Source organism: Miscanthus floridulus, chromosome 5 (assembly GCF_019320115.1).
Source record: "Miscanthus floridulus cultivar M001 chromosome 5, ASM1932011v1, whole genome shotgun sequence".
Lineage (NCBI taxonomy): Eukaryota > Viridiplantae > Streptophyta > Magnoliopsida > Poales > Poaceae > Miscanthus > Miscanthus floridulus.
In genome coordinates, this window is record NC_089584.1 from 26039325 (window position 1) to 26050505 (window position 11181).

Sequence of the window (11181 nt, forward strand, 5' to 3'; positions counted from 1 at the left end):
GCTGGAGTGGTTCATGCTAGACTTTCTGATGCTAGTGTAGGGGCTGCTGCTGGTGTAGGATCTGATGATGATTGGTGGAGTACTACTGATGATGGTGCTCCTACTAAAGATTCAGATGACAAGTGGAGTACTGATGATGATTGGTCAGATGTTGATGATGAAGGGGACTGCACTGATGATGAGGAAGCGGGTTTGATGATGCATGCTGCTAGGTGTCAGCAGAAGAGGAGAAGGATTGCTACTATTGTGTTGTTGCTAGGTATGTACCACCGTGACAAGTTCATGAACAAGGCTGGTTATAGAGTCTCACTTGAAACTGGATATCAATGGACTATGAGAACCCCAGGACATAGGACACAATGCTATAATATGTTTAGGATGCATAATGATGTTTTTTATAGCCTTCACACTTTGCTAGTTGAGAGATATGGTCTGCAGTCCACTACAAAAATGACTTCTATAGAGGCTCTAGCAATGTTTTTGTGGATGTGTGGTGTCCCTCAGTCCATGAGACAAGCTGATAATAGATTTGAGAGGTCACTAGGGACATGTAGCAATAAGTTTGATAAGGTACTGTCTAGTGTGATGAAGCTAGCAATTGATATCATTAGGCCAAAGGATCCATAATTTTCAACCATTCATAGAAGGTTACAATCTCCGCAGTTTGCTCCGTACTTTGATAAATGCATTGGAGCTATAGATGGGACACATGTACCTGTCACTGTGCCAACTGAGAAGGTAGTCCAGTACACAGGAAGGAAAGGAATCACCACGCAGAATGTGTTAGCCGTATGTGACTTTGATATGAGATTTACTTTTGTTCTATCTGGATGGTCCAGATTAGTTCATGATATAAGGGTGTTCAATGATACACTTGAGAAATTTGGTGACAAGTTTCCACATCCACCTATAGGTATGTATGGGCTTTTATATTTCTTCATTGTCTTTGTCATAGTATTTGTCATGTTACTTACACAAGTATTGTGTTGTGTAGAGAAATTTATCTTGTTGACTCGGGGTACCCAAATCAACTAGGTTTTTTTTTGCACCGTACAGAGGTACAAAATACCATGTCCCCGAATGGAGAGAAGGGCCTTCACCTAGAGGTAAAAAAGAGTTGTTCAATTACACACATTTTTCACTTAGAAATGTTATAGAGAGGTCTTTTGGAGTCCTAAAGATGAAGTGGAGAATTTTATTGGATTTGCCTAGTTTTCCCATGGCAAAGCAAAGCAAAATAATAATGGCATGCATGGCACTGCACAATTTTATTAGACAGAGTGGTATGATGGATGACCTCTTTATCTTTTGTGATCAAGATGAAAACTATATACCAATAGAGGAAGGAACTTCGACTCAAGCGACTAGAGGCACCACACATTTTGGAGACAAAGATGAAAACATGAATCAATTTCGTGATTGGATAGCGAATGGTTTGTTTAGAAGGTCATAGCAGCGCCATAGTTTGTAATAATGAATTTTTTTGTAAACCATTTGAACATTATTTGTGACAATGTACATTGTGACAAATAGCTACCATAGCAGTCAAGCAGAGCTACAAGGAATGGCGCTAGTGTGCAGCCAAGCAGAGCAGCCAAGCATCTAGCAGAGCAGCAAGCCAGGCGTGTATTTGGCGCCAAGGCCGCACGCAAGAGGCAGTAGCGCTAGTGGGAGCCGGTAGCGCGGCACCATTGGCGCCAAATGCCAGAGGCACCAAGTTAGCATTAATGAGTGATGTTTTGGTCTTTCTAAACATGTACTCCCTCTGTATAGGATTTAGAAGTCGTTTAGGACATGATTGTGCTTATCAAGGAGTGATTAATTAGGAGGTATTTTTTCCTGTCTATCCTTATTAAATACGTTTGCGGGTGTATTTCATACGAGAAACTTGTGCAGCTGAGACGGCTAGTGCATGGAAGCGTGAGGCTGGCGAGCTCAGTTCGAAACTCGGCGGACGCATATTTTTTGCTGTGGCGGCCTCCTCCGGCTCCTGTGACTCCGGCGCGACGAGCTCCTACGACTCCGGCGCGATCTCCTCCGACTCCGGCGCGACGAGCTCCAGCTTGGACTCCATGGTTTGGAACGGCGGGAGTGGGTGGCGAGAGCTGATGAGCAGCGAGTGCGAGAGGCTAGCGGCGAGCGGACGAGCGCGAGCAACAAGCAGATATTAACGTGGTGTGGGAGCCCGAGCGCGGCGCAATTAACGCGACGTGGGAGGCGAAGCGAGCGTATGTAGGGGCAGCGTCATCCAAAACTTTGCTTCTACGATAGAACGGCTTCCTTTCCTCAACTTTGCTTCTGCGCTAGAACGACTTCTAAATCCTATACGAAGCATGTCAGGTTTAGTTATTTAAGGGCCTGTTTGGTTCGCCTAGTAGCTACTAAATTTAGTAGATTTTAGTCACTTTAGTAACTTTTTAACCAAACACTATGACTAAAAGCTACTAAAAGAGCTTTAGTCATCTCTACTGACTCTGGAGTTACTAAAAGTGACTAAACCATTTAGTAGCTACTAAAGTTTAGTAGCTCAAACCAAACACCCCTAACTAAACATGATTTTACTAAGGCCTTGTTTAGATTGCAATCTGGACACTGTAGCACGTTTCGTTTGTATTTGACAAACTTTATCCGATCATGTACTAACTAGGCTCAAAAGATTCGTCTCGTAATTTACAACCAAACTGTGCAATTAGTTATTTTTTTACCTACATTTAATACTCCATGCATGCATCTAAAAATTAATGTGATGGAGAGAGAGTGAAAAAACTTGGAATTTAGAGATAATCTAAACCAGGGCCTCGTTTAGATGCATTCCAAATTCCAAATTTTTTCACTCTCTCTCCATCACATCAATTTTTAGCCGCTTGCATGGAGTATTAAATGTAGGTAAAAAAAATAACTAATTACACAGTTTAGTTGGAAATCACGAGATGAATCTTTTGAGCCTAGTTGGTCTACGATTGGACAATATTTACCAAATAAGACGAAAGTGGTACTATTCATCGGGTTCACTTTTTTTCACGATCTAAACGAGGCCCAGGCCTAAAATTTAAGAGACAGTTTAACTATCTAGATTTTTTAGGTACCGGGAACCAAGCAGAAGCAGGGCCACAGGATGGTACGCAGTAAAGAGCAGCAGCTGCCAGCAGGTACGTACCCTGCATCTCCTTTAAGCCGGCCTCTCCCATCCTTTAACGCCCCCCACCTACCGTCGCTGCTGCTGCCCCGGGCGGCCGGGCCGCGCCCTTGCTCCGTCCGTCCGTCCCTGGCTCCCTGCATGCGACCCGGCCGATGAGCGCGCTGCGCTGCGCCGCCTTCAATGCCCCCCGCCGGCCCGCCCGCCTCCCCCGCTATAAAGCACCTGCCTCGCCACTTCTCTCTCGCTACCACACACCACAGCAGCAGGCACAGCAAGAGAAGAGAGAGCAACAAGAGCGAGCAGGCAAGCAAGAAGAGAGAGCCGAGAGCGCGATGGCGAGGTCTTCCAAGACGATGGCGGCGGCGGCGGCAGCTCTGCTGGCCCTGGCCCTGGCCCTGGATACGACCGCCGAGGCGAGGAACATCAAGACGACGACGACGGAGAAGAAGAAGGACAACGACGCGGTGGTGCAGCCGCAGACCTTCCCGCCCTTCGACCGCCTCGGCGGCGGCTCGTCCCCGGCGTTTGGCGGCCTCCCCGGCACCTCCGGCGGCGGCAGCATTCCCGGGTTCAGCCTTCCCGGCAGCGGCAGCAGCCTCCCTGGCCCTGGGTCGTTCTTCCCCGGCGGCGGCAGCATCGGCAGCATGCCCCTCTTCGGCGGCGGCTCCCCGGGCTTCAGCGGCTTCGGCGGCATGCCCGGCTCCCCCACCGCCGGCTCCGTCCCCGAGCACGCCAACAAGCCCTGAACTCCGTCCGTCCGTCGGGCCAGCGCCGTAGTAGAGTGATGCTCTAGTACGTCGTCGCCGCCGTGCGTGCATGCATGCGTGGTTGGTTGGTTGCATTGGTTTCCCCTAGCTACATATGAGCAGTTCTTGTGTTCTAGCTAGCTATAGCTTGTGTTCTAGTACTGCTTTTAGTTACCTGCATGCATTGGAGAGTTGGATGTGTTTGATTTGGTGTTTGCTTTATTATTAGTTCTGTCTATGTGAGACATGGTGTTTAGCTGTTGGTGACTGGTTGTATGGTGGTGGTGATGTTCTTGAGGCATGAATAATGCTACATGTGATGTGATGTTCGTTGTGGTAAACCGGTTGTGTGCATGCTGCTTCTACGTACTGTTGTATAAGCCATATATATGGCTTATGTTGTCTTTGTTATGAATGGTTCACATTATTAATTTGTCACTACTTTGTTAATTTGGTTTTCGGGACAGATTCAAATTTCAACCTCACTGCTGCTTCGAAAAGCTGGCAGGCATACACTTTGAACTGCTCATGACATTCCTTCGCTGTGAAAGTTGTAGGAGTTTCGGAATCTCTGAAAACGGCACTACTACTGGGAAAGTTGTAGGAGTTTCGGAATCTCTGAAAACGGCACTACCTCTACGTACTAGTACACAAGTACTGGGAAGCAAATTCAGATCACGTGCACTGCATACCAACCCACGAACAAAGCATCAAACAGCTGGATATTTTTCAGTAAATTACGATCAAGCTTTTAAGTCACGGACATGTGTACTGCAGCAGCAATTTACTGTCTAGGTGGTGCAGTTACTGCCCTATGTCCTCGCATCCCATCCAACCACATCGTAGTCCTTGGAGACGAGATAAAATCGACCCAACGACACGCAGTAAAAACGTTTGTGTATTTCCCCCACCTAACCATCCGTTCACACGCTCGATGGGATTTCTGTACTCGGCTCTCAAAACCGAACAGCAACGACTGCCCTCCGCTAAATATAACATGGTGGTTTCTCGTAAACGGCAGTGGTGATCACTGATCAAACATGGCCTAAACCTTTAGCTCATCCCGAATTTGGCAGCATAGAAACCTGTAGCTCAACTAGCATAAAGAATTTTGCAACACCATCTAGCAGACCAGCAATTGATCCACAGACTAACTCCAGTTTTCTAAAAACATTTGCAGTAGAATATTTTACCTTCATTGGTTTGATAAAAAAATATTTAGCCAATCTTTGCCACAAACAAGAGCTCGAGAAATTTGTGACGTGTACTACGTATTCATCAAGCTTCAGTTGTCACTAGAATCCGAATGCACAACTGAAGCACTTGAGCCAGAATGTACGTCAGCTGAGCAACGGGTTCAACAAACACACTGATCATATATATAGAACACAACAGCATAACTTAATAATCTCTCTGAATTAACGTGCACGGTTGGTACGGTGCAGGCACTGTCATGAAACGAAATACTGAATTAGTCGGGACGCCTAAACCACGTAAGAATTTCAACGAGAAACAGAAGTTGATCAACATTCCAGGAAGAGGAAGTACAAAGAGCAAAGAAAAACCAGCAACCAACTAACCAAGCTAGTTTAGCACGGGAGCAGTTGCTCGACAAACTGAGCGCCTGGTCCTCATCAATGAGAGCATTCTGGTTTAATCTTTGTCCAGCGGCTTTTAGCTTGAGGATCGTTCTGCTAAAAAAAGGCATAACCCTTTGCATCGCAAGATCCAAATAGTTACGGACTTAGGATGAATGGATGATCACTGAAGCACTCCCTTTCCACATTTTTCTTTGATGAAACAGGAGGCGACTGAGTCCCTACTGGCTATTATATATGTATGTGTGTGTGTGTGTGTGTGTGTGTGTATATATATATATATATATAGACACACACACACACACTCCATTATAAACTGAAAACAGAAGAAAAAAGAGAGAAACAAAAACAAACAAGCAAAATTAAAGAAAGGAATCTAACCATTGGGATGAAACACCCACACACCCACTAAAACTGGACTTGCGTTATGATATACTCCATAGATGACGTTTTAGCTCTGGGCATAGGAATCAAGAGGAGTTGCACAGATGAGAAAGAGAGAAATAGAAATAAAGATGTATTGGAAAAGACAAAGTTGCGTTGAAAAATACGAATTGTAACTAATTTAGGGCATGTAGAATGCTAGAAGGTCAACTACTATGAGATGGAGGGAGTGGATAAGATTTTTTAGTGGAGCCAAAGCCATTTTGAAAAAGCCTTTGGCAAAAACAGCTCCAACAATAGTTTTGTAACATTTTACGTCAAATTTGTGAGAAGCTGAAAGAAGTCACGCTTTTGCGGCTGCAGCTCCTCGGCCCTACATTTCAAAATAGAAAGCGAGATTTGACTTATGTGGATGTGGTCATCAAAATCACACTTTAGCCGTTAATTTCTCTTGTAATATATAATAATTTGTGTCAACAAAAGTATCATTAGAAAGTATTTCTAAACACAAATCTAATATTACTGCTTTTGTACTTTAAACTTTGTATATATGGTTAGAGTAGTTATTGATTAAAGATAACAATTTTGAATTTTAAAATACATGTGTATTATATTTCGAGACGGGGAAGTACAAAAATAGCTCCACGGCAAAAGCCACGAGAAGCCAAAGCCATGGCAAAAGAGCCCTGTATATACGTGAGAAAAAGATAGACACCATCGTAACGCTAAACACATTTTTTCAATAAAAAAAATATTAAAATTGAAAAAGCGCAACCATTTAAAAACTGTGGCTTCGCGTACAACTTATTGAAAAAAAGGGTTCCAATCAAAACAATCATCTAAAAACCCTAATTGAATTAGGGCCCTGGTATACTTGCCAGGTGATGTACATGGAACAACATTGATCAGGCTAGCCAGTAACCGGGTGAAGCTTGTGATTCAGGAATTGCTCACATATCCACCGAGAATTTGACAATCTCAAGGAATGGACGAGCTCAAGGAGTGCATAAAACACTAAGGGAGTTAACCAACTTTGTCCATTGTCTTCTAAATCAGCTGCCATGAATGGGTCAACATCACCAAGATCAGCAATCAGGGGCTCAATTCTTCAGGCCCGCCTTCTTGCGTGAGATATGTAGGAAACGGGAGCAAAGCCGTGTCAGGTTTCTTGTATATAGAATCCTTAACGAAAACAAAGCTACCTTGAGGACCAGGAACCTGCAAAAAGGGCAACGAAAGATACATAGAACACTTAACTTCTATGATTGAACAAAATATGTTGTGACATCAGAAATCAAGTCACCTGGCCCTTCAGATATAGTAAGTTCCTGGCTGGGTCTATTTGGTAAACCCATACATTCTTCACTGTGCGTTGCACACCACCCATGTGTCCAGGCATTTTTCTGTTTTTGAAAACCTGAAATTTTCCAATTGTTGATGTCATTACATGTGCAAGGCTGGCTGCTGCAGTACTGCTTTGTGCACACATTAGCGAGCTCCCATCATATTCCACCAACGGCCGCGAATGTAACAAAAAACTAATCCCTGCTATGGAATCAGTTTGTAATCGGACCATTTCTATCTGTCAATACTCAATACAATGATATGCAGTTCTCCTGTGTGTTGAAGGGAAAAATAAAAGTACACTCCTATGTCTTATCAAAACAATTTAAACCAAGTGCCTTCCTGCATGACAGATATCACAGTGTGGTTTCAAAACATTAGTTCATGGGCTCTGTGTTCGAGACAAAAAAAAGTTCATGAGCTTTGTAATTGTAAACATTACATCTACATTTTTTCCCAGTGAAGGCCCAGATCTGAACAAATAACATACTTCAGGAGGCAACCATGTACGATGACATCATTTAACAGACTCATTGTTCATAACAAGTAAAAAACATTGAGGAAATACCAACAATACATAAGGTCTTATCATCTTAACTATTGAGGAACACAAAAAAAACCTGTGAGTAAATACTTAAAATCCATAGTTCATCTTGTTAAGAGGAAATGTAATTCATAGCAGAACCTTACTATTGCCTATCCTATGGAGAGTAAAATGACACTATTGCGAGAAGGGAGATGCATAACATTTTTTCAATACATAAATGTGATACTGTTATATAACGTACCCTTCCAGGAGCATCTCTTTGACCAGTAGAGCCACCACTGCGATGCGACTTAGATGCCCCATGTGATGCAGGCATCCCACTGAAATCATATTTTTTTCATTACACCCTACAAGATTAAAAGAAGGTTAAATTGTTAAACATTGACAGTCAAGAAATTATTACTTTGTTCTAGAAGGGAAAGTAACAATCAGCAGAGTCATATTACTTCTGTAATCACAATGTTTTAATGAAGAATTGACCAGTTTTGCTGAGTTCTGTAACACTAGCACATTTCCCCAAGAAAAATAATCTAGGATCTTGGAAATCATGGGAGAACTTGCACTACCACGCAAAGAAGTCCTCAAGAGCTTGGCCATTTACCAAATATTGGTCCTAGTTTCTCAAACCTCAATAAGACTTTTCCCTTGTGGATGGATGTTACCAGCTAACAAAGCAGCACAATGCACATAAAAATAGGATCACTCACACTGCCTTGCCCTCTCACATGTCCAGCCAAATGCTGCTCTTTTATGTTCTAAGAGTTTATAGAAAAACTACTCAAGATCTGAAAAGACACTGATCCCACAATAACACTAAGGATAACTATTGTTTCTAAGATGCACACTACTTTGGACATTATGGCATTTAATTCTCAAAAAAATCAGTCAGAATCTAATATTTGAAAAAGTGGAAATTTTCATTAACGTCTTTGTTATCTCATATAAAACGTCTGTGATTTGCAATTGGCACCGGTCAAATTTTAAGTTTTAACGCTACAGCACTCGGTTTGAATATTCCACCGATTGTAAGAAACACATACAGTGTTTGCTTTTATTAACAGAAAGGCTAACATATAAATTGCAAGAGAATAATTTTCATCAAATAAATGTTTGAAGTGGAGCAACTTAAATTCAGGGCAGAAACTAGAAACTTAAGTATTACAAATATCTCTTGCATAATTCCCTCTGGATTCATTTCAACTAATCAAATAGAGGTGTTGCTGAAAGAAACACAAACTAAAACCCTGGTGATAGCTTAGCTGGTTTACAGCAATGTAGTGAACTGTCTTGACAAGTGAAATCACAGAAAATAGATTGGACAGGAAGAATACATACCGCAAAACCTTTCCCCTTCGTGATTCCAGTGACATCAACAAATTGTCCAGGCACAAAGTGGCGAACTGTGATGGTTGTGCCAACAGGAAGAAGCGCATCCTCAGTGACAGGAAATTCCCTTAGCTTTCTCTTCAGAGGCACTCCCTGTGCTCTAAAGTGGCCAACTTCAGGCTTTGTTAGGTGTTTTTCCTTCTTTTGACCTGCGCCAAGCTAACAAACACAAGAAGAATTTAGGAATTTAGCAATACTTTTTTCTTTTGCAAAGTAAATATGAATGGAACAAACAAAGAAACAAATATATAAGTTAACCACTCTACATTGCATTAGGTCAACTAAACAAAAAAAAGGCAGCATACTTCTTACTAGAATGTTATTCATGGTGCAAGTGCACGAGATGCTTTATGGTTAGTGGTTACCAAAACTTAGCTCCAGTAAATTGTCACAATTGACTTATGAACCCCTTAGCAGTAAAATTGATCAAGGATTAAGTTGATACAATAACTTGCATTTACTGATATTATGTTGCTAAAGAGAGTAAAATGGCACAAGAACAAAAGAAAATTCGACACCGACACACCAAAATAACTACCCTTGTACCCATGTATCTTCCTTAATTTTTTATAGTTCTTTCTGCAGGCACTGCAGGAAGAGCCATAACCAGAACATTGCCGCATGAGTTTAGAAACATGGAAAATTAGAAAACAACCCCACGTCTCTCTTTCGTTTGGAATACCAACACATGAAACGTTTTGTTGCAAAGACCCACCACTACCCAACTCGGTTTTGTAGCAGAAACCATCCCACCAACATGCAACAAGCTGATTTCCCCCGCTTTTGCTATCCTAGAGTGCCTGATGCATTCTTTACAAAAGTTAGATATACTAAAAATACAAGCCCTGCATTTCATTAAATCCATCGGTTTATGCTATTTGCGAAATTCTTCACCACAACATGATCCAAGCACCAGAACAAGTTTTACTCAGTTAGCATGGACTATAGTGGCTCCACATGGGCAAAGTCAGGCGGAATCTGCTGAGCCTATGCTCTGTGGGATGGCTTTTGCAACGAAATGCCTTACGGGGTGGAAATCAAAATACAAGTGAATGCGGGATAGTTTGCCATTTTCCATTAAAAATTAACTAACCTACCGCTTTAAAGTAGGAAATGTTGAGATATACTGAATCAACAAGATATTACTGATCTAAAAAAATAATTTACAACATCTCAGCCATTATCATCCAGGTTTAAGCGACATCATTGCTTTCAAGTCTAGCGAGTGAATCGAACCAGCAGCCGTTCAATACTTCATTTGTTTCAGTGGAACAAGTTTCACAGAGAGAACTCGGGGGAATTTCGTGTAGCACCTGTAGGGCGAAGAATCCCTCCTTCTCGGCGGTCTTGACCTGGGTAACAACGTTGTAACAACGTTATCGTCGACCCAGAGGACGGTGATGGGCACCTTGGCGCCCCACTTGTCCCACATCGCCGACATCCCGCACTTGACGCCGATCACGCCGGTGCGCCGCGAGGTGGGGCCCATCACCCCCGCCGTCGCCCTCGCCCCCAGCGTCGTCGTCGTCGGAATGGGAGACTAAGGCCTCCGCGGAGAAGAGCCGGGAAGGGGAGGCGCGGGCTCCCGCCGGCGGAGTAGAGTGAGAGGCCGCGGAGGCGCGCGAGCAGGCCCCTCGAGGCGGCCGCTATGGTTGCGCCTGGGCGAGGGCGGGGAGGCGCGGCGGCGGGATGGGTGCTGGCGAGGTTTACGCGGCGGCGCGGCGAGATGAGTTGGTGCTGCTGGGCGGTAGGGTTTACCGAGCTGGGAGCCTGCGAGGGGAATGAATGGCCCAATTGGGGCAAAACGAGCGCGCACGCGGGCTCACTTGCGAGTGGGCCTGAACTCTACTGGGGTTTCCGCTTTTACGATTTTCTGTTTTTGAGTGCTGCAACGCGACGCGAGTACCCAAATTCAGCTAAAAACCAGACACATACATGTAGAAATTGAGTTGCACCGATTTTAAAGTTTTGAGGGCAAGTCACTAGAGTAAAGAGAATATACAAATTCGCTTCAGCATTCGTGACGCATAGCATCCC

At 43.6% G+C, this 11181-nt stretch overlaps 1 protein-coding gene and 1 pseudogene across 1 annotated transcript; one reads left to right on the top strand and one right to left on the bottom strand.

The window, feature by feature from the left end:
• Positions 1–3221: 3221 nt before the first annotated feature.
• On the top strand, positions 3222–4226 carry LOC136451821 (MFS18 protein-like). The gene has a single exon (XM_066452507.1). The coding sequence runs from the start codon at positions 3292–3294 to the stop codon at positions 3883–3885; it is 594 nt and encodes a 197-aa protein (XP_066308604.1). The 5' UTR covers positions 3222–3291; the 3' UTR covers positions 3886–4226.
• Positions 4227–6573: 2347 nt separating this feature from the next.
• Positions 6574–10849, bottom strand: LOC136451822 (large ribosomal subunit protein uL3m-like; annotated as a pseudogene).
• Positions 10850–11181: the final 332 nt, after the last annotated feature.

What these genes read in the sequence shown, in the direction of transcription:
- LOC136451821 (XM_066452507.1), top strand. Translation starts at nt 3,292, where the DNA reads ATGAGCGCGCTGCGCTGCGCCGCCTTCAATGCCCCCCGCCGGCCCGCC.